The sequence below is a fragment of the Rhinopithecus bieti genome, unplaced genomic scaffold, assembly GCF_001698545.2.
Source record: "Rhinopithecus bieti isolate Rb0 unplaced genomic scaffold, ASM169854v2 scaffold_8678, whole genome shotgun sequence".
Classification (NCBI taxonomy): domain Eukaryota; kingdom Metazoa; phylum Chordata; class Mammalia; order Primates; family Cercopithecidae; genus Rhinopithecus; species Rhinopithecus bieti.
Window position 1 is genome coordinate 176,712 of NW_016805777.1, and position 21,004 is coordinate 197,715.

A 21,004-nucleotide genomic window follows, 5' to 3' on the forward strand; every position below is an offset into this window, starting at 1 on the left:
TGTGTGTGTGTGTGTGTATATATATATACACACACACACATATATGTATGTATAAATACACATATATATACACACACATATATGTATATTTCTGAAACATGGCTACACAGTTCACATATACATATATGTACACATATTTATGTTTGTGTATACATGTGTGTGTGTGTATATATATATATATATATAAAGAGACACATAGATATTTATTATGAGAAATTGGCTCATATGATTATGGAGACTTGTAAGTCTCAGCACCTGCAGGCTGAGTCAACAAGCAGGAGACCCAGAAGAGCCAATGGGGTGGCTCCAGTTAGAAAGCTGACAGGCTCGAGAACCAAGAAGAGCCAACATTTTAGTTTAAGCATGAAGGCAAAAAGAAGACAATGTCCTAGTTCAAGGGCAGTTGGGCAGGAGAAATTCTCTCTTACTTAGAGGAAGGTGAGCCCTTTGGTTCTCTCTATTTAGGCCTTCAACCAATTGGATGAGGTACAATCATGTCAGGAAGTACAATCAGTTTTATTCAGTCTACTGATTCAAGTGTTAATCTCATCCAAAAACATCCTTCCAGAAACACCCAGGATAATGTGTGAACAAAAATCTGGGCACACTGCAGCCCAGTTAAGTTATACATATATTCACCATCACACAGGGTTCTGTCACCTTCCTTCTAATGTTTTCTTGGGCTAATTTCACACCCTCATTAAACCCAGTTACTCTCCAAATACCTGTCAAGCAATGAGGTTCTTCAATGCAACTCCTTTCAATTGTTCACTGTACTGTGGTCAATTGCAGTCACACCTAATAATAACAGCACTGAGTACTTAATATTTGTCAGTTGTTGTGTTGAGTGCTTTAGCAAAGTCATCTCATTTAATCTTCACAAAAAACATGATGTGGGGACTACTATTGCCCTCATGTTGCAAGTGAGGGAATTAGGGCTTAGAGAGGATAAATCACTTGCTCCAGGCTTCACAGTGGGTGAACAGAAGAATAGCATTAGAACCTAGGTTTTTCTGTTCACATAGCCCATGATCTTTTAAAATACATTTTGATCTTTTATGTTCTTCAAATTTTTTACATTTTATTCCGAAAACTTTCAAGTCTTCATTGTTTTCTTCTGTAACTCATGCTCTTACACCACTGCCTTCTAAAGCATCATGTAATTAAGGAAATAACTATATGTAAGGGATAGTAGGAGCAAGGAGTACTCATATCGTTGATGAGGAGTTAGGAAAGCATCACAGAAGTGGGCAGCTAAGCAGAGCCATGAGGTTGCTTAGTGGTTTGCAAGAGAAAAGAGTGGCAGACTATGAAAGCTGAGGGAATACGTGCACGAAGGGCAGAGGGATGCAGAACATAGCAAATGCAGAGGGCAACAAGGAGCTTGGCCTTGCTTCAAAGTGCCAGGAGGAAAGAGTCAAGAGATGACGCCGAACAGGTAGGCAGGAACCAGAACACCATGAGGTGAGACTGTACTGTCCAACATAAGGAGAGAGATATGGTCCGATGATATTGTTGAGGGTCCCTCCAGAGCATGCAGGAGGATGAAGGTGGCTTGGGTGGCGAGCGTCTTAGAGACAGGAAGGCCTTGAGGGATGGAAAGGATGGTCACCTCCATTCTTCACAGAATTAGAAACAACAACTTTAAAATTCATATGGAACCAAAAAAGAGCCCATATAACCAAGACAATCCTAAGCAAAAGGAACAAAGTTAGAGGCATCACAGTACCCGATTTCAAACTATACAACAAGGCTATAGTAACCAAAACATCATTGAACTGATACAAAGTCAGACACATAGAGCAATTGGACAAAATAGAGAACTCAGAAATAATACAGCACATCTACAACCATCTGATCTTTGACAAACCTGACACAAGCAAAAAATGGGGAAAGGATTCCCTATTGCATAAGTGGTGCTGGGAGAACTGGCTAGCCATATGTAGGAAATTGAAACTGGACCCCTTCCTTACACCTTATACAAAAATTAACTCAAGATGGATTAAAGACTTAAATGTAAAACCCAAAACTATAAAAACCCTAGAAGAAAATCTAGGCAATACCCTTCAGGACATAGGCACAGGCAAAGATTTCATGATGAAAATGTCAAAAGCAATTGTAACAAAAGCAAAGCATGACAAATGGGTTCTAATTAAACTAAAGAGCTTCTGCACAGCAAAAGAAACGATCATCAGAGTGAACAGACAACCTATAGAGTGGGAGAACATTTTTGCAATCTATCCATCTGATGAAGGTCTAACATCCAGAATCTACAAGGAACTGAAACAAATTTAAAAGAAAAAAAAAAACCATTAAAAAGTGGGTAAAAGACATGACCAGACACTTTTCAAAAGAAGACATTTATGCGGCCAATAAAACTATGAAAAGAAGCTCAATGTAACTGATCATTAGAGAAATGCAAATCAAAACCACAATGAGATACCATCTCACGGCATTCAGAATGGCAATTATTAAAAAGTCAAGAAATGGCAGATGCTGGCAAGGCTATTGAGATATAGGAACACTTTTACACTGTTGGTGGAATGTAAATTAGTTCAACCATTGTGGAACACAGTATGGTGATTCCTCAAAGACCTAGAACCAGAAATACCACTTGACCCAGCAATCTCATTACTGGGGATATACCCAAAGGAATATAAATCATTCTGTTACAAAGATACATGCACACATATGTTCATTGCAGCACTATTCACAATAGCAATGACATGGAATCAACTGAAAAGCCCATGTCTTTTGACAGACTGGATAAAAAATTGTGGTACATGTACACCATGGAATACTATGCAGCCATAAAAAGGAATGAGATCATGTCCCTTGCAGGGACATGGATAGCGCTTGAAGCCATTATCCTTGGCAAACTTAGGGCAGGAACAGAAAACCAAACAATGCATGTTCTCACTTATAAGTGGGAGCTGAACAATGAGAACACACGAACCTAGGGCAGGGAACAACACACACTGGGGCTTGGGGTAGGGTTGGAGGGAGGGGGAGCATCAAGATAAATAGCTAATGCATGCTGTGCTTAATACCTAGGCGATAGGTTGATAGGTGCAGCAAACCACCATGGCACATGTTTACCTACGTAACAAATCTGCACGGACTGCACCTGTATCCCAAAATTTTAAATTAAATTAAAAAGAAAAGAAAACCTAGTCATCTCTCTTGGTGAGCTCTAAAGGAAAGCATACTGCAGCAATCTGTGATGCTGTGTGTTCAGATAAGCTCAAATAGACTGTTTAGGAATACACACAGTGGGAAGTCATATCCACCGTCCCCTCACTGCCCTCTCAAGTTAACATAATTTAGCTAAGTCTCATCAGTTATATGAATTCATTATTTCACTCAGAAATGTATACTGAGTGCCTGCTTTTCCAGGCATTTTTCTTGGTGATGCAGGTACAGAGAGGAATCTAAGGTGTTTCTACCTTCAGGAAACTCACGTTGCAGTAGGAAAAAGTTAAAAAAAAAAAAAAGACTTCATAAATAAAATACAGTTTCAGGTGGAGATAAGTGTTATGAAGAATAAAATAGGGTAAAGTGAGTGAGTTTCTGGGCAAAAGATGGTGATTAGTTTAGAAGGGTGATTAGGGAAGACCACTCTGAGAAAGTGACATGCAGAAAAGTGAATTGAGGAAGGGAGTTCCTCAATTCATGTTCCACAGCACACGGAAAGACCCTGAGGCAGGAATGAGGTTGGTGTGTTCATGGAAGGGCAAAAGGCCAGGGTGCCTGGAGCAAACTAGGAGGTGAGTACAGGGAGATGCAGTCAGAGAGAGAGGCTGGGCCAGGGCTTGGAGGTCAGGGTAAGGAGAAAAAGTCAGTGAGGACCAGCCTGGTAACAGAGGCCAAAAGAGCAGAAAGTCTTCTGAGCAGGGGCTGATTTCCTTGGAGGATGGATGTAACCAGAAAGACACGTTTTCTGGATGGGGAACAAATTCATCAGAGCAATATTCAGTATCCTGATTTAAAAATGACCTGGGAACTCTATAGCTGATATTGATCTACCCTAACGTATTAATACTTTGTGTGAACTTTGAAAGGAAAGTAATTCCGTGAATTCCTCCAAGCTGCACTTTTTATGTATTCATTTCTTTCTTCTCTGTAGAAAGGAATAGACAAGGAGTTTTACCTACTGTTCACAGTCTTTGATGAGAATCTGAGCAGATATTTTGATGAAAACATTCAGAAGTTTATCTGGCATCCCTTCAGCATTGACAAAGAAGATAAAGAATTTGTGAAATCCAACCGAATGCATGGTATGACAAATGACTTTCCCTCCTGTAAATGAAAGGCTGACTTGCATTCGAAGTGAAAATGATTGGTGTGTTTTAATTATCTTAATTTGGGTTTCTTGGGTATTGTTCTTGGTCACAAGTAAGTTATTTCATGCCTTCAGCTTTAGATGGTATAGTGAAACCTCCCTATCTCTCAGAGATGTGAAATTTAATACTTCTAGAACACTTTATCAGCCTTAGATGAAGGAACACAAAATTTAAACTAGCGGCCCTGCATAGTGGCTCACGCCTGTAATCCCACACTTTGGGAGGCCAAAGTGGGCAGATCACGAGGTCCAGAGACTTAGCCTGGCCAATATGGTGAAACCCCATCTCTACTAAAAATACAAAAATTAGCTGGGCATGGTGGCACGCACCTCTAGTCCCAGCTACTCAGGAGACTGAGGCAGGAGAATCGCTTGAACCTGGAGGCAGAGGTTGTAGTGAGCCAAGATCGTGCCACTGCACCCAGCCTGGGTGACAGAGTGAGACAAATAAATAAATAAAATAAAATAAAATTTAAACTAGCCAAGTTCACAGTACATCATAAATGTATAAAATTACTGACAAACTACTCTCCCTTGGGTTCACAATAACATCAAGTTGGAAAACCAAAGTGATAATAGGAGATAATCATTACATAGCAAAGTGTCTGTAATTAAGTAGTATGAATGACTTAATTAAGTAGTATGAGTGACTGGTGAGTGTTAATTTGTGAAATACCATCTGTTCCTATCCCAGATCTTCATTTGAGAGGAATTACTTAATTCTCTCTCCCTGTCTCTTTTTATCAAGTGTTACAATAGCAAACCACCTGCTAATTGCTTGTGAGTAACACAGGATGCTCATTACTGTTAGGCATATTACCTAAGATAGCAGAGTAACGAAAGTCCAAACTCAGTGCCTGCAAGAGTGTGCAGTCAATAAAAGTGCCTGAAGCAAGTAACATAAGACAACAGGTGCTAACCTGCTTGTTTTAGGACCCAGCATAAAATCCATTTATTGCCTTTTAAAGCATTATGGAAGAATAACAAAATAGCCCTTAACCTCCTTTCCTTGCATGGAAGTGAAAAATAGTCCAAGGTTACAAGTGCCCCATGGCAACCAGGTCACAGACCCTATGGTCCCAGATGCTCATTTCCAACAGAGTCCCCTGTTGTGCCAATGGAAAGCACAGAGTAGTGCATTTTCAGTGTCATCTTCTACAAAAGGTTTTGCTGTAACTGAATAGGAATATTGCTTCCAAACTTCTCAGTAGAGAATAAAAAGGGGAAATTAAGGTAGAAATAAGGAAATATAGCAGTTTCTTGGTGGAGAGGCTAAATTGTAAAAGAAATTTATCATGAGAGGTCTTCATTTAAAAAAATAGTAAACAACTGAATGAACTACGTCAAATCCAGCCCCACCCTATTTTGGCAATGTGAAACTACTTTCATATTTAGAAATACAGTATGTAGTCCAGGCACAGTGGCTCGTGCCTGTAATCCCAGCACTTTGGGAGGTCAAGGTGGGAGGATCACTTGCGTCCAGGAGTTCAAGACCAGCCTGGGCAACATAGTGAGACCCCATCTCTACAGAAAATACAAAATTAACCAGGTATGGTGGTGTGCACCTGTAGTCCCAGCTGCTACTCAGGAGGCTGAGGTAGGCGGTAGGAGGTAGGAGGATCTCTTGAGCCTGGGAGGTTGAGGCTGAAGTAAGTATAATGGCTCCACTGCACTCCAGCTTGGGCAACAGGGTAAGACCCTCTCTCTCTTTCAAAAAATAAAATAAATAAATAAATAAATACAGGATATATCGTTAAAACAAAGTTCAAGGAAAATAATGCACCTTAATTCAAATGTCACATTGATTATAAATTAAGTTCTAGCTTCAGTCTTGCTTGCAGGGAGTGGAAGGAAGAGAGCAACAAAGCCAAAAAGAAAGGGCCTGACATGGTACACAATGCTTTGTGTTGTGTTTATTATAGAGCCTGTATTCAAAACATGTTTGTTGAAAGAAAGAATGGATGAGTGAATGTTGTAGAAAAAGAGGCTTTAAACAAGCATTCCAAGGCAAGAGAAGATTCTCCACCAGCCAGTCAAGGACTGAATTTATTAGCACCTTGATTTATACTCAGATCTCATTAACATTTGATGGACAAGATTTAGATCATTCATTTGCAAAGACATTATCAAAGTTTTTTTTGTTTGTTTGTTTTTTTCCCCCAGAAAATGTGGTGGTGTTCTCAGAAGCACCAGAATTTCTTGAAATTTCTACTAATAATCCCAGATCTGAGTACAATTACCAAGCACCACTGGTTCTGCAGGCACAGAAATATTAGGATAGTACAAAAGTAATTGCCGTTTTTGCCATTACTTTCAACGGCAAACACTGCAATCACTTTTGCACCAACCTAATAAAAAGTAATTTTATTTGATAATGGGATTATAACAGAAGGTCATTCATGTGCATGATAATAGTTTTGTCCTACTAGAGGCTTAGTAGAGAGTAGGAGGGGGGTAGAAATATTTATTTCTCCAAGAGACATCAAGCATGAGACACAGTTATGTGCATTCACCAGTCGGACATTGCTGTTGTATCATGGCATTCATCCCCATAGGGTGAGAATGTGGTTTCTAAGTTCTTCTCAAGGCACTGCTTCAGATAGCCACTATCAATGGATTGGGGTTGATGTCAAAGATAAAAACAATTTGCCACTCTGGAAGCACAGAGGGTCTTCATATCTAACTAATCATTGTTTATTAATAAAGTCCCTCCAGTAATTGTGTTGGGGTAAAAAAGTACAAGTTATCATAAAGCAAATTTATTTACTCAAAGGCTAACCTCATATAAGCTTAAGTACCCCCTAAAAAAAGCCCTCTCCACTGAACACACATGCACATATACTGTCAATTGATTAAAAAATCTTTCAGATAATGCTGAATCCATGTAATCAGTAAAAGCATGTCTGATAACTTCTAGAATCAAATGCAAAGCCCACTGGCAAATGAGGGTCTTGTAGAATTCAATGAATTAATAATGAGGAAGAGACATTTAACAAGGGAGATCATAGGAAAATAACCTCAAAAGAAAAAGATTTTCATATCAAGAGCCTTAGAGAAGAGTACGGGGAAATTATTTCATAAACAATCTGATTTATCCCTTAGTCATTCTTAGAACTAGTGTTCTTGCATATGTGTTGTTAAAGCCAACATTTTAATAATTTCTGTATATTTTCATTATTCATTGTTAATTTTGGTCTCCAGTTTAAGTGGATTCACCATGTGGCTTTTCCCTGGTACTGTTTATTCTCTGAAAACAAGGATCTTTTGTAAACAGTTGACATATTTGAAGCTCCCCTGCCCGATACACACTGATAATTTTTCACTATCTTTCTTCTTCCATTTAGCTGTTAATGGCTACATGTACGGCAACCAGCCAGGCCTAAACATGTGTAAAAAGGATAGAGTTTCCTGGCATCTGATTGGATTGGGCACTGACACCGACATGCATGGAATTGTTTTTCAAGGGAACACCATCCACCTACGAGGGACTCACCGAGACTCCCTGGCCCTGTTTCCCCACGTGGCCACAACAGCATTCATGCAGCCGGACCATGCAGGTAAACTTGCTGGGTCCATCTCAGGTGACCAGATTTCTACCTTCAGGCTCATCCACTTACAGTGCTCCCGCAGAATAAATTGGCAGACTTTGTGCACTTCAAGTGGTGTAGAAATAGATATAGTCTTGATTAGAATCAGAGAATCCTGAATTATTAGTCCAAACACACAGTATAAGGGACAGAAGGGAAATATCTAAAATAGCATCCACAAAACAGAAGTGGAAGCCCTCTAAAGTCTTTGGTGCATAAATCCTAGGAGAATGTTTTTGATTCACAGTCCATAAAAATTCAGCCCTGATAAAGTGGACATGTTTTGCTCTCATTGAGCATGAACATAATTTCAGTTGCTTCTCTGAAGCATCTACCAGTTATGGACATCCCAGTGGATGCTTCCAGATTATAGATGTAGGCATAATTGCAGCCTGGTCCCTCTTCCATAGGTACTGATAACTGCCTTTTGATTGGGGGGCTTCTCTGTTTTCATTCTGTTGGGCACCCTTGGTTTTCCCACAGGGCAATCTGCATTGGATCTGGAATTTATGGAGACCCCTGTATAATGCCAGTACCTGGAACTTCTTCTCTTAGAGATTCCAAGTTGATAAGATAATTGGGGCGTTTTCATAAAAGATCTAGAGCAACACATGGTAGCATACGCTAATCATGCATGAAAAGTGAGGAGAACAAGCCCTATAGATATTGAACATGTTTTTCCAATCCCATTTTTTCATCAGTCTTAGCAAGAAACCAATATGCTACCTAAGATGAGTACTTGCTGTTTACTAATGGATGTTCTACTTCTTTGCTTTCCACTGGAACTGCAGTTTAGATGTCTCCATGTCATCAGTTAAGAACTTAAGGTTTGGGCTTCAAAATCTTTGCCTAAGGACTGCCTGAGACTAGGAGCTCCATAGTCTTTTCTATGTGAACTTTTCCTAGTGTCCAATCTCTGTATATTAGTATAGTTGATCAATTATGAATTACTCAAATCAAGGGATGCCTTGGACACAACTTTTTTTTAAATACACTCTTCAAGACCAAAGAGAGGAGGGGATTGGGAAATAGCCAAATCATTTTAATCCATAGAAATAGGCACTCAAAGTTAGAGCTGCCCAGAATAATTTTAGAGATGGAGCTACTTATTCTAGTGCTTTGATTATTACTCCATATGTCCTATAGGTTTCTAAAGAGCTTCACAACAATGTTTTCCAGTTTATGTTTGGTGATAAGCATAAATCTATGACTGCTTAAAAGCTTAGCCATTTTACCAAATTCCTGTCCCTTACCTATAAGTCAAGAAGGAGGGTGTTCAAAAGTGGGTAGAGTAGACTATAGGCTGCAACTCAAACATTTCCATGTTCTTCTATTTTTATTATCATTATTATTAATTTTCTTTTCTTCTTCATGCTACCTTGTGTAAGATCCTCTTTGTTCTTAGAGGAGACAATTCCTCAACTATTGAAGTGCCATGATCAACACATAAACAATAGGCTGCCTGGAAAAAAACAAATGCAGAGACAGTCTTTCCAAGTCTGTCTTCAAAGGTGTCTTCTCTGTGGTTTGTATAAAGACCCTTCCTCATGTGTCCTCATCAGTGCCTGGGTGTGCGTGGGTACACTTAATCAACCCATTGAGTTTTCGCTCATCTAAAAGGAGTAACTTGGCGATGGTTAGACAACAGACTTACATGTATAGCAAGATAGAAGATACCTCTGTACATTGTAGAAGGTTAAAGAAAGGCACACTCCTCCCTCACCTCTAAAAACAGAGGCTACTAGAGAAAGGGAAAGAAGAGTTATTGATCCGATATTTTCATTGAGAGTGAATATCTTCAATAATTTTATTTGTCTTATGTGATTTTTATGGTGAGTTCAGTTAAGAAATATCTATCTGATGCCAATGCATCTAGAAAATTCAATCTAAAAATTACATAATTGTTGGTAGACATGATTGTTGGTATTATGTAGAAAAATTCAGTTGATTGATTTTCTGTTTTCTGTTTCCTTTTCATTTAGCATTACGTAGATCTACCACTGGAGATGGGAAACTTCTTTGCCCAAGGGCTTAATGAAGTAATACACTTGGCTTTAATGATAATAATACCTTACATATTTATTGCACTTTAGAATTTATGAAATTGTTTAGGGCAAAATACTCATCAGAAACGTGGCTTAATTTGAACCTTGTCTAGGATAATCATCTTACTGGTAATTAGTTGTTTTTAAACTGGGCTAGGTTAAGATAGTCATTGGTGGTTTTCCAGGAGTGACTGTCTTCTAATAGGTGTGTATTACAGGGGAGACCCAGAGAAGTCATTTCTTGGTAGCAATATTGTAAGTTTCTTTTTTTTATTACAAATGAATTTTGGACAGGATCTTTCTCCCCACAGAAGTAAATATATTCAAAGTAATTTATTCCCCTTGGGGTCTGATTTTAAACTACTAGGCAACTGGTATTTTAAAAATCCACCTAACTGGTTATTTTGGAATAAAATATGCAGGTTTGCTAAAAACAGACCATCACCAACAAAAATACCGAGCACCACACTCAATGCCGAGCCGTTTCTCTTGCAGGTATTTTTAAGGTGTTTTGTGTCACCATGCACCACTTCCTGAGAGGCATGGGTCAGATCTATGAGGTCAACAGCTGTGACAACAGGGACCCTTCTGAGCAGCCACACGGGATGATAAGAACTTTTTACATCGCCGCTGAAGAGGTAGAATGGGATTATGCCCCTAACAAAAACTGGGAGTTCGAAAAGCAGCACTTGGACGCAAGAGGGGAAAGGTACCACAGGCGCCGCCGCCAGGGCTCTTCAGTGGGATCGCGCATGCTCCGCAGGTCTTTAGCAAGTGTGGCTCCCTACAAATTCCCAGGTTGTGTCTGCGCTGGTCACTATCACATGTAATTGGGACTCCTGAAAAATGAAAGTAGAAGAAAAGTTCCCTTCCCTTGGAAATCATACAGTCTAGGGTGGAAGTCTACATGCATTTATTAAATACCTACTATATGCTAGGCATTGTGCAATGTGCTGGTAAAACAGTGTGGAGGATAGAGAAGGTCCTTTCCCACACAGAATTCCTGGTCCACGGTAAGACTTTAGAACAAGTATATGGAGTGAGGCAGTCACTATGAGAGGGGAAGGGTAGAGTGCAGCAGGAGATATGGCAGAAGCACACAGCCCTGTCTTGAGGAAAGGTAGGGAGAAGGCCAGTAATCAGGGGGTGCTTCTGGGAGGAAGTAGTCTGTGAGTTGGGACATGAAGAGTAGTCCACTTGAAGAGGAAGGAAGCATGTTTGTGGCAGAGGGAACAACCTATGTAAAGGCCTGGAGGTGAGGGAGAGCACATCATGTTCAATAGAGTAAATGTTTAGAATGACCAGAGCACAAAGCGTAGCGGGCCAGTGATGGGAAATGAGGCTCAGGAGGTGGCAAAGGCAGATAGTGAGGCTTGAGAGTCAAATTGAGGAGTTTGGCAGCGGAAAATCATAAAAATGCTTGAAATCAACATGATTAAATGTATAGCTTAGGATCCCTCTGACTGCAGTGTGGAGAATAGAGGGCAAGGAGGAGTACAGGTGGCAGGGAGAATGGTTAGGAATAATTCCACCCAAGAAAGGTAAGTGATACAAGTGGCTGAGATGAGAATGCAAGCTCCCTCAGTGGAAGGAGATGGAAGGGGTGGGTCTCACTGTATTTTAGAGATAAAATTAATAGATTTTAAAAATCTGTCTTTTGTGATGATCTGCCTTGGCAATAGATGAAATGTACTATACATGTACGGTACACATACAATCTATCCTCGCTATTTGTAGATTCTGCTTTTGCAAATTTGCCTACTTGCTCAAATTTATTTTTAACCCCAAAATAAATTCCTGTGACATTTTTGTGGTCATTTGCAGGTACATATAGGGTGGCAACATTTTATGTTGCCTGATGCACACATTTTCAGCTGAGGTCAAACAAGGAGTCTCTCTGCCTTCTTGTTTCAGCTCTCATACTGTAAACAAAATCCTTGTTTTCAGACAATTTAGTGCCATGTTTTTTGCATTTGTGTGCTTTATGTTTATGCTTTCACTGTTTAGAATGCCACCCTAAGCAGAGTGCTGAAGCAATGTCCTGAATGCAAGAAGTCTCTGATGTGCCTCATACATGTGAGAGGGACTTTGTTCCTGCATGAGTTATAGTGCTGTTGGCTGTTGAGCTCAGTGTTAATGAACTCAACAGTGTTAATGCTGTTGAGCTCAGCAATATATATTAAATAAAGTGTCTTTAAAAAGAAACAGACATAAAACAAGGTCATATGTTGATCAGTTGATGAAAATATTGTGACCAGAGGTTTGCAGGAACCTAACCCTATATTTCCCCTAGGAACAATGGTTCAGTCTTTATTAGTCCAGTTATCACAATGACTTCTAGAACATAACTAGGGTGAAGAACAAGTATCAACTGTATCTATCTATATATGTATATGGGTGTATGCACAATACATGACTACAGTCCTTCTTGAGATCTTTCAAAGTGGAAAAATATTACCACGTACAGAAAGGTGCAAATGAAATCTGGAGAAACTCAGGGTGGTAGAGGGTGGATGTGTGTGTGTGTGTATGTGTGTGTGTGTGTGTGTGTGTGTGTGTGTGTGATGACACACACAAGCAGATGCATGTGTGTAAGGTTAGATGGTCCCAGAAGAGAGGTGCAACCTCAAAGGATCCTTAGGAGTCTCTGAGGTTGGCCCTACTCAGTGCTTCGCAGAAGATTACAACAGTGATTTCCAAGGGTGGGCCATGAACTGGTGCTGGGCTGCCCATATCAGAACTCAAGGAGCTTTAAAGTGCAGATTCCTGGCCTCACTCCCAGAAAGTCTGGTGCAAAAGGCCAGCTCCCCAGGGAGCACTTGATCACAGCCAGGTTTGGGGAGCACTTCTCCAGAGTACCCCTGAATCACTTAGAAGCACTCAAAGCTTTTCTGCTTTCTGACAACTTTAATTTCTGATGCTTCTGATTTGCAGACATGGAGATATATTTATGAACCGCACTGAAAACTGGATTGGCTCTCAGTACAAGAAGGTGGTTTACAGGGAATACACGAATGGAGAATTTGTGGAGATCAAAGCCCGACCACCACGAGAGGAGCACTTAGAACTCCTGGGTATGGCACAGATTTCAGGCGTGCACTGTCAGCCCCAAGCATGTGCATACACACACACTCATGTGTTCTGTTAGACTTGTGGCTGAGAAAGGATAGAAGAAACAGAGTAGCTTGACTGCATTCCTCCAACTGCAATATTTTCCTGCTCTACAATGATCAGGGAGTGTGCTGAGTGCTCAACTCATATAAAAAATAGTCATAATAAGACTACCAGATAACACACAAATAGGAATCCATGACATCGGGGCAGTCTAACTTGTGTATGATACCCTAAAGCTTCTTTCCAACCCCTATACTGTGCCAGGAAGTTTTAATTTGAAATAGTTTGATGTGTCAGAACAGCAGGCAGAATGTTTCCATAACTTCTTAAGGTCCTGGGTTATCCATGCACAGTGCTATTGCAACACACCATAAACATATTTATGACAAAAGAAGAGCTCCTATGTGAGATGGGGCCAAGGGAGAAAGGTCTGGCTTTCTCCTTCCTGAAAGGTCCCTCTCAGTTCAGGAGGCCCTTATTCATGGCCTTCTCAGAACCTGAGCTGCCAGACCTGGCAATGAGATAAGCTCTTCCTGCTTTCCTTCTCCACTTTTCTTCATGGGAAGTCACCAGCTCTGACCCCATCTTGGGGATAAGACCTTAAAGCAGAGGGCAAATCTAAGGGACTTTTGGAAATCCTGCTCCACTTTTGAATGCACAAGGTAACTTATATAAACAGTATGGTCTTATACAGTGCTTTCCAATATTAGAATGAGGCCCTACAACTCCTAGCTTGATAAATTGTTAAATTAAATGCCCCATCCATGTAATACATGTGGAGGTGTAGTAGACCCCACACGTCCACAGTCTACTAACATTCACAGATAAGCTTGTTTGTCTCATCAAATGAGTGAGTCAGCCCTGATCGAGACATTCATTCATTTGAGCTGTGATGTTGACAGAGCTTTAAAGACACTGAGGTGCTGGTCCTGCTGAGGGGTTTGAGGTGTGCCTCTAAGGCTCTTTGGTTTGGTTCTTTTCAGCAAAATGACACAAATGAATTGAATTCATGAGAGGCAAGCCCATCAGCACTTCAACCAGGGAAATGTGAAGCCTATTTACTCATTTTCTGCAGCTCAGGGAGAGGCTTGGGCTCCTCAAACTGGGTGCATGGCAGGCACACTTCAGTTCATTACTATTCCCTGATAGCGACCTCTCACGCTCTGAATCAGTACCCATTCGCTCTTACTCATCAGTAATCATTTGCTCTTACCAACCAGTATAGCAAGGCATGTGCAATTCAGGTGGTAATGAGTACACAAATAATGATTTTAACATACACATACATAGGCACTTGTTTCTAACTATAACCAAATGTACTGTTTAAGAACATGCAAAGCATTTTCTTCTTTTTTTCAGCCCAGTCCACTTGCCTTCAGGTTTTCTTTTCTAATTTTGCCATTAAGGGGAAAAAAATGAGTGATTTTTAGAACTTCCTGATTCATGTTAAATATTTTAAGAAAATTTTATTTATTTATTTTAATTTAATGTATTTATGTTTAAGAAATTGAGAGAAAATTGAAAATAATAACAGTCCAACAAATTTTAGATTTACATATACCTTTCTCAGAAAAACAATTAAAACCATGGCTTGAATCAGCAAGGAATTGATATGTGTGGCCAGACCACCAACTGTGAGTGTATCTCCCTGTGAATGTAGAATGCACCAAATACCCAAGAGAGAGCCATAGGGATCAGGCACTTCTGCAATGGGAGTCTACTCACCATGTAGCAGTGCACAAGTCATGCTGCTACAGGCCCTCTCAGCCAGGTGTAGGCTCATCTCCATTGGCACACAGCCTGGTTGCTTCCAACAGAAATGCACACATCAGAGGAGCTGAAGAGTGCTTGTCTCCTTGGGTAAACAAAAATTGAGAAACAGAGTTAGACGTGCATTCATGAAGTCACTGTATTAATCATAAATCAATACATAAATGATTTTATTTCACTCTAATCTTTCAAATTCCTTTTATACACATTTCACTGGATCTTCATTATTATTGTCATCCATTTACCAGATAATGAATAATTTCAGACTTATCAAAGGTTATACACAGGGAGATTACAACTGAAAGTCACCATATCATGTGGATATGGCTTTTCCTGGAGATGATTTCTCAGTAGTAAAAAGTTAAGCATTTACTGAGTACTTATGGTGTATCGGTGCACTGAAGTAAACACTTTTACATACATTATCTTATTCAGTTCTTACTATAATCCCACATGAAAGTTATTACTAAACCAATGTTACAGATGAGGAAACTGAAACTCAGACAGATTACATCACTTACCCAAGGCCCCTCTAATAAATGAAGGAGGCAGAATTTAAACCCATTGCTAAAGACTACATGATATTTAATACCACACGATGTTGCTCTCTAAAACAACGTAGATTTATATATGCCTTTCTCAGAAAAACAACTAAACTATTTTATTTGGCTCACTACTGCCTATATTTAAATTACACTAATGTTGAAAGAGCAATAATAATGCACACAGTCCTGTGTTTTGCCTTTAGGCCCAATGATTCATGCCGAGGTGGGTGACACCATCCTGATCATATTTAAGAACAAAGCCAGTAGGCCCTACTCCATCTCAGCCCAGGGTGTGGAGGAGATGGATAGTGGAAAGCAATTCCAAGTGCCCATGACAAAACCAGGTAAGTTGCGTCAGAGATCTGCTCCGTCTTGAAGAAGAACACTGGAGTTAACTCTTTTCTGACCTCAGAGGGGTCTTAAAGAGCTCATCTTAATGTCAATGTGTTTCAGCCATCATCTAGTCACTCTGGTATGAGATCATCATTCATCCAAGGACCAAATGTTTAGGAATTTCTAGGGCTCCATTAGGAACCTCCATTAGGGACCCCATTATCAACATCCCCCACCAGAGTGGTACAATTGTTGTAACTGAGGAACCTACACTGACACATCCCCTAAAGCCCATAATTTACATTAGGGTTCAGTCTTGGTGTATACACTCTAAGGGTTTTGACAAACGCACAACCACATGTATCTACCATTGTAGTCCTATAAAGAATAGTTTCACTGCCCTAAACATTCTCTGTTCTCTGGTGTTTGTTTTTTCCTCTTCCTTAACCCCTGACAACCACTGATCTTTTTACTGTCTCCATAGTTGTTCTTATAGTAGCTCCCCCTTATCACGGTTTTGCTTTCCTTGGTTTCAGTTACCTGAATCAAACTTGGTCTGAAAATATTAAGAAATTTTGAGATAACTTCAATTAGAGACTATAAAAAGATTTTTGAGAGTGAGAGAGAGACTACATTCACATAGCTTTTATTATAGTGTACTGTTACAATTGTCATATTTTATTATTAATTGTCAATCTCTTACTGTGCCTAATTTATAAATTAATTATAGGTATGCATGTATAGGAAAACACATAGTATATATAGGTATGGCACTGTCTGTGGTTTCAAGCATCCCCTGGGGGTCTTGGAATGTATCCCTCCTGGATAAAGGGGGACTACTGTAGTAAACATAAAAATTAACATATTAACTGCCTTCAAAATGAAGCATTATCCTGTGTATTTAATTACATTATTTCATTTAATCCTCACAACAATTAGAAAACTATGATGATCAACCCACTTTACAGATGAGGATACTAAAGGTTAGTGAAGTTAAGTAGCTTGTCAAATGCAGGAAAAAGGAAGTCATAGGGTTGAGATTTGGAACTACGTCTCTCTGATTCTGGTTCTCACCAAATCTCATCTGCCCACTTGAGAAGCTTTTAAAAAACACTAGCACCAGAGTCCTAGATCCCAGACGCTCCGATTTCACTGGTCTGGGGTGAAGCCTGAGCATCAAGAGCTTACAAATATCCCTGGTAACTCCCATAAGAGGTCAAGGCAGAGGTCCTTGATGACTAAGATGTGCTCAAGGATGGTTCTTGGGAAGAAGATACAACATTTAAGGAGGAAAAACAGGTATAAAATGTTCTTATTTCCTGAATACACACCAGTTGACAATAAAAAAGGGAAACTAGAGGGAAGGCTGGAGCCTGACATGACAAATCTGCCATTTCATTTTGAAATAGTAGAAATCGAGATGGGAGTTTAATAAGAACATTTGTAATGAATGAGTAATTCTCTCCAGCAATAAACATTAATGAAATATGTAAAGACCTGCTTGTATTTCTTCAGATAAATCATCTGAAACACAGGTAATTCTAATAAATTTTTTCCATTTCATTTATTACAGGAGAAGTAAAAACTTATAGATGGAATATCCCTAAAAGATCCGGTCCAGGGCCTTCTGATCCCAATTGTATTCCATGGGTTTACTATTCAACAGTAAACTTTGTGAAGGTAAGGTGGAGAGAGCAACCAAAAGGTTTAAAATAATCTGGATGAAAGTTGACTAAAATAATCTGGATGAAAGTTCATCACAGCTTGGGTTGGTATATGTGAAAGCGTGTAATGATTAAGAGCAAGGGTCTCACACTATGGCCCATTTACCAAATCTAGCCATGCTGGATTTACGTTTACATTGTCAGTGGTTGACTTGAGTGGCTGCAACAGACTGTATGGCCCACAAAATCAAAAATATTTACTATCTGGTGATATTCTTTTCCAAACAAACAAACAAAAGTTTGCTGACCCTCGACTTAAAGTATGGGCGATAAAAACAAAATCCCGATGTTTCAGTTACCAAATTTAGAACTTCAAAAGATAAAAGGTTTGAAGCAAAAGAGGATATGTAAATATATAACAATAAAATAAACATAACTTAGAATACAATTTATGTATGGTTTTGGATGCGTGAAATCTGTTCATTTTAAATGCATTACCAGGGCTACTAGGGCTCAGGAAAAGAAAGTTCACTTTAAACATAGTAACTGAAACTACAAAACTATTTGAATGATTAATGATCTAACTTTGAAATAAAAGGCAAAGATTCAATATTGAATTTGAACCAGATATGTGTATGTAAAACAACCACAGTCTTTAATTACATGCCATAAACCAAAGTCCAATCTAAAGCCATTATCTGATGTAAAATGTAAGCTTTGCCTATTAAAGAAAAAAAGGAGGGATTATCTTAACCTCCCTCTTAGGTATTAGATGGCTTGTATTAATGTCCTTGAGTTGTACTGGACAGTTCTAGAGTTCAGAGACAGATATACAAGGCACTTGAATAAATAAACTTACATATGAGAATTATGGGAAAATCCATATTTATTATTTTATGCATCACAACAAATATTTATTGAGCATGACCCCACCAAATACTATGAGAGATGCAGATACTCCTACCTTTTTTTTTTTTTTTGAGGCGGAGTCTCCCTCTGTCGCCCAGGCTGGAGTGCAGTGGCCGGATCTCAGCTCACTGCAAGCTCCGCCTCCCGGGTTTACGCCATTCTCCTGCCTCAGCCTCCGGAGTAGCTGGGACTACAGGCGCCCGCCACCTCGCCTGGCTAGTTTTTTGTATCTTTTAGTAGAGACGGGGTTTCACCGTGTTAGCCAGGATGGTCTCTATCTCCTGACCTCGTGATCTGCCCGTCTCGGCCTCCCAAAGTGCTGGGATTACAGGTGTGAGCCACCGCGCCTGGCCGATACTCCTGTCTTGAAGAAACTTATAACTTTGTGGGGAAAATAATACATGTCCACACTTGTAACTGTAATAGAGCTCTGAATCTGGTGAATTCCGTAGGAGTGGCAGACTAACTAAAGTACTATAGAAGGTTTTGGAAGGAGAGTCTAGGAAGAAAGAGCATTATGAGCACAGCTGAAAATAGGGAAGTAAAGGGAGTGTTTGGGACATGTTGAGAGTCCCATTTGGCTATCATAAGGGGTCCAGTAGTAAATCAAGGGGTAGCTTAAGCCAGAAAAATTCATTAGGGGAGCACATGGAGGGCTCACGGACCTGCGAGGATTTATATTTAATTCTGCAGGCCATGGAAAATCACTGAAGACTTCTAGATACGGGAGTATAAAGATTACTGTGATGGTGTTTAACAGGATGGTCTGGAGGTGGGGTGAATCACAGCCAAGAGAGGAATCAGTTTCTAGTCCAGGGTGAGGTATTATGACCCTATACTAGAATGGTGGCAGGTGGAATGAAATATTATTAAATTACTTAATGGCTCTTCTAACTCGGTTTACTTTTCTTCCAGGATACGTATAGTGGTTTGATGGGTCCTCTGATTACATGCCGAGAAGGAGTATTGAATGAAAAGGGAAGAAGAAGTGACATTGATTATGAATTTGCTCTCTTGTTTCTGGTATTTAATGAGAATGAATCCTGGTATCTGGATGACAATATTAAGAAGTATCTCAACAAAGATCCACGAGATTTTAAGCGCACTGATGATTTTGAGGAAAGCAACAGAATGCATGGTATATCCAAAGTTTAAAAAGAAGAAGCCTATGTTGAGATAAGCTCATAGGAATTCCTGTAAATGTAGGAGGCTCCCAGCATCCTTCTCTGAGCCTTTCCCCCTTCCCAGGGGCACGTGGACTGAAGAAAGTCCTCTAATGCTTTCGTTCAGACTGAACCAGCCTAGCCACTGATTGGCTGGCAACGAAGTCATTAAGGCCTTGAACCAACTTGTAGGGACGTGTATTTCTGAATGCTGGGATCTCTAAGCTCTAAGACTGTGAAGTAATTCTTTAAAAACAAATAATGGCTTATTGTCATATTTTTATAAGAATATGCCATAACTTCCATTTGATTAAATTTAAGGGCCAGGTTTGTCTCTGGGATATGAAACACTATCATCAAATTTCTGTTTTAATGTATCTGTGTTACTTAATTCTGTATAATTTAAGGTAGTTTGTTGGTGGGAATAATGTGTTTGAATTGACACATCCAGTTTCTCACCAACTGCTATTTTTGACCAAAGTGCACAAAAAGATAGGCCTTGCCCAAAGTCACAAATCTAGTTATTAATATAGATTAGAATATAGTAGCCTGATTCCCATTCAGCTACTTTTTCCCCTACCAGTTTTGCTTTCTTCTCCTAAAGATTTTTTAGTATGGTCTCCGTTTTTAATGAATGCAGGTCATTTGGTTGTGCCACAATGCACAGAATCAAAAGTCAGTAGACAGCAGAGTGGAAGTCACCATCATGCAAACTCAGTTTGCTTTGGTCATTATTTGGTCATGAGCTCAGCCCGTGTGAAGTTCTCTTTTATTTTCGGAGATTCAACCAGGCTTAAACTATTCTCAACAAGTGAAGTATTAAGAAAATACCTTCTAAGTCACTCAATTTTGATTTATTTAAACTTGTTTATGCCTCAGTTTATTCTCTGTAGAGTGGTATAAATCTGGCTACCTCTCCAATGAGCCTGTAATTTCCTTCATAAAGAGATTATGCTGAAAAAAACAAAACACTGCCACCAAGATATGGCTTTAAAACTGCTATTTCTTTGTTCTCACTCTCTTTGTAGAAGGATTTCTCAGTAATCTGAATTTTGGGTCTAGAATGGTGGGATACTGCTAGGGGTGAGTGAGATTGTTACATGTTTACTAGACAGATGAAAATATCAGTGACCTAAAGATCTTCTGGAAACATTTAAAAAATCAGCTTATATTTTAATTAACCAAAGGTTATTTTCTTATCACCCTTTTAAAGCTATTAATGGAAAGATTTTTGGGAATCTCCATGGCCTCATAATGAACGAAGATACAATGACAAACTGGTATTTGTTAGGGATAGGAAGTGAAGTGGACATACATACCATCCATTATCATGCAGAGAGCTTTCTCTTCAAAGTAAGTATAAGTAAAGTGCTTTGGTAAAGACTTTTTTGAACTAACAAATTCAATGTATTTCCAGTGGAAAATAAGAGTTACTTGGCAATAATGCTTGTGAGGGGAGGTGAAAATGGAACAGAATAATGTGATTGTACCCTTTCCCTGGTGTATATTTCCTTTTTTTTTTTTTTTTTTTT

The 21,004-nt window shown here is 39.4% G+C and overlaps 1 protein-coding gene and 1 long non-coding RNA gene across 3 annotated transcripts in view; one reads left to right on the forward strand and one right to left on the reverse strand.

Annotated features, from left to right (window-relative positions):
• The window catches only part of HEPHL1 (hephaestin like 1), a 79,068-nt gene that overhangs the window by 50,341 nt on the left and 7,723 nt on the right, over positions 1–21,004 (forward strand). Inside the window, exons 10-17 of the mRNA XM_017873716.1 lie at positions 4,127–4,277; positions 7,687–7,899; positions 10,470–10,683; positions 12,909–13,048; positions 15,607–15,747; positions 17,310–17,416; positions 19,225–19,447; positions 20,686–20,825. Coding sequence (XP_017729205.1) covers positions 4,127–4,277; positions 7,687–7,899; positions 10,470–10,683; positions 12,909–13,048; positions 15,607–15,747; positions 17,310–17,416; positions 19,225–19,447; positions 20,686–20,825 — 1,329 coding nt within the window. The remainder of the gene's footprint in view (positions 1–4,126; positions 4,278–7,686; positions 7,900–10,469; positions 10,684–12,908; positions 13,049–15,606; positions 15,748–17,309; positions 17,417–19,224; positions 19,448–20,685; positions 20,826–21,004) is intronic.
• The window catches only part of LOC108530690 (uncharacterized), an 81,331-nt gene that overhangs the window by 41,568 nt on the left and 18,759 nt on the right, over positions 1–21,004 (reverse strand). For both annotated transcript variants that reach the window (XR_001885926.1, XR_001885927.1), the window contains exon 2: positions 14,814–14,943. This is a non-coding gene — a long non-coding RNA (uncharacterized LOC108530690). The remainder of the gene's footprint in view (positions 1–14,813; positions 14,944–21,004) is intronic.